The 1,578-nt window shown below is 40.2% G+C and overlaps 1 protein-coding gene across 1 annotated transcript; it reads left to right on the top strand.

Moving 5' to 3' along the window:
* Positions 1-4: 4 nt before the first annotated feature.
* LOC103522840 (putative phosphatidate phosphatase) lies at positions 5-1,575 on the top strand (the record flags this gene model as incomplete). Its single annotated transcript, XM_008487929.2, has 4 exons — positions 5-67; positions 779-984; positions 1,111-1,168; positions 1,462-1,575. Coding segments are annotated over 4 exons (441 nt in total), but the record flags the coding sequence as incomplete, so codon positions are not given.
* Positions 1,576-1,578: the final 3 nt, after the last annotated feature.

The raw sequence follows: 1,578 nt of genomic DNA, 5'->3' as shown, positions 1-1,578 counted from the left end.
ATACAAGGAATCTACGGTCACGTCTAGGGTGCTGTATTTTGTGGGCCTTGGGGTTCCTATCATTACGGTAAGTGGACTCGAGAACTCAGAAAGACGGTGCCTATTTGGCCCTCAGTGTTCAATAGAGAGGAACAACCCATAAAATTTATTGACGGACTGCCCAAAGTTAGAGTTGCCAAAGAGACATAGCATACTTCTTGGTGAAAATGGTTATATTTAAAATGAGATTGAAATGATTTTCAACATTGAAATTATTTTATTGAAAAGGTTGTGGTTAGGTGGAAGAGCTCCTCTAGGAGAACCCTGCCACTTAAAAGAAAGCCGTTTAAAAAATAAAAAAAAAGGTTCCGACGGAGCCCCCCAAAAGCTTGATTGGGTCCAAATTCTCATGAGAAAATTAACTTTATATGTATATTGAACAGTAATGCCGGATTTCATCGAAATCGGACAAACACCAGTTAAATTGGAAAAAAGCAAACAAAATCTTCACGTAAAAACGTCCATTCCGTAGCATTTGTAGACGCTTGCTTGTTGTTTGTAGAAAAAAGTCGTGTCCCTTCCGTATCCTTTTAAATTTTTACGTCAATTTTTGGATACCTTATTGACCTTGACCTTGTATTTAAACAATTGTTCTAGTACCTATCAATTAAGATAATAAAATCCATTCTCTTTTCCTCCCCGCTAGATGATAAGTAGAAGTAGTGCTTTATTTAGACTGTCAGCTTAGACCAAGTTGTTCCATTATAATTATATTAACATTATACCGTTATACCAACAGATGATAATCACGGAGCTCCTACACTCCCACCTACCGACGTACAACAAGAAGTACTTCCGTCTGTTCGGATCGCGGGTTCCCTCCTGGGCGTGGATTTGCTACTCCAACATCATCGTGTTCGGCTTTGGGGCCGCCTCCTCCCAGCTGCTGACCGACATAGGCCTTGCATTGGTGCGTACACATATGGGCTCTGCGGTAACACATGCGTATTTTTTTCCGAACGACACAAAATGAACTTATAGATTTTTTTTCCGAACGACAAGTGAGAACTGACCTTAAATATTTGCTTTGAAAAGCACAAACCTTTAACTTGTCTCTTGTTTTGATTTCAGACTATCATTTCCATCGGGACATTCTTCATTCGCTGTCTACACGATGGTATACACTGTGGTAAGATATTTTTCTTTTTGTTTAAATTAAGGATGGTCGCGGGTTCGACTCCCGCCCGGGGCGGATTTTATCCTGATCGGATGTTTGTTCTCGGAACGGCTGGCTTTTTCCTTTCCTGTCGTCCTTCTGTCTTCGATTTCGGGACGATAAGATCTTGGCAATTACAGTTCCCTCTTTTTTAAAAAAAAAAAACTTAAAGGCCGCTACCCTCCAAAGCTAACTTAAAAAAGAAGAAGAAGAAGAAGAAGAAAAATGCTTTATTAAAATAATTGAATTATCCTCCTCTATAACAGATGTACCTGCAAGCCCGTATGACATGGCGAGGGTCCTATTTGCTTCGTCACACCATACAATTCCTGTGCCTGGCCATGGCTTGGTTTACTGCCCTATCTCGAATTTCCGACTACAAA

Source organism: Diaphorina citri, unplaced genomic scaffold, assembly GCF_000475195.1.
Source record: "Diaphorina citri unplaced genomic scaffold, Diaci psyllid genome assembly version 1.1 scaffold11852, whole genome shotgun sequence".
NCBI classification, from domain to species: Eukaryota; Metazoa; Arthropoda; class Insecta; order Hemiptera; family Psyllidae; genus Diaphorina; species Diaphorina citri.
This window is presented reverse-complemented; position numbering and strand designations above follow the sequence as displayed.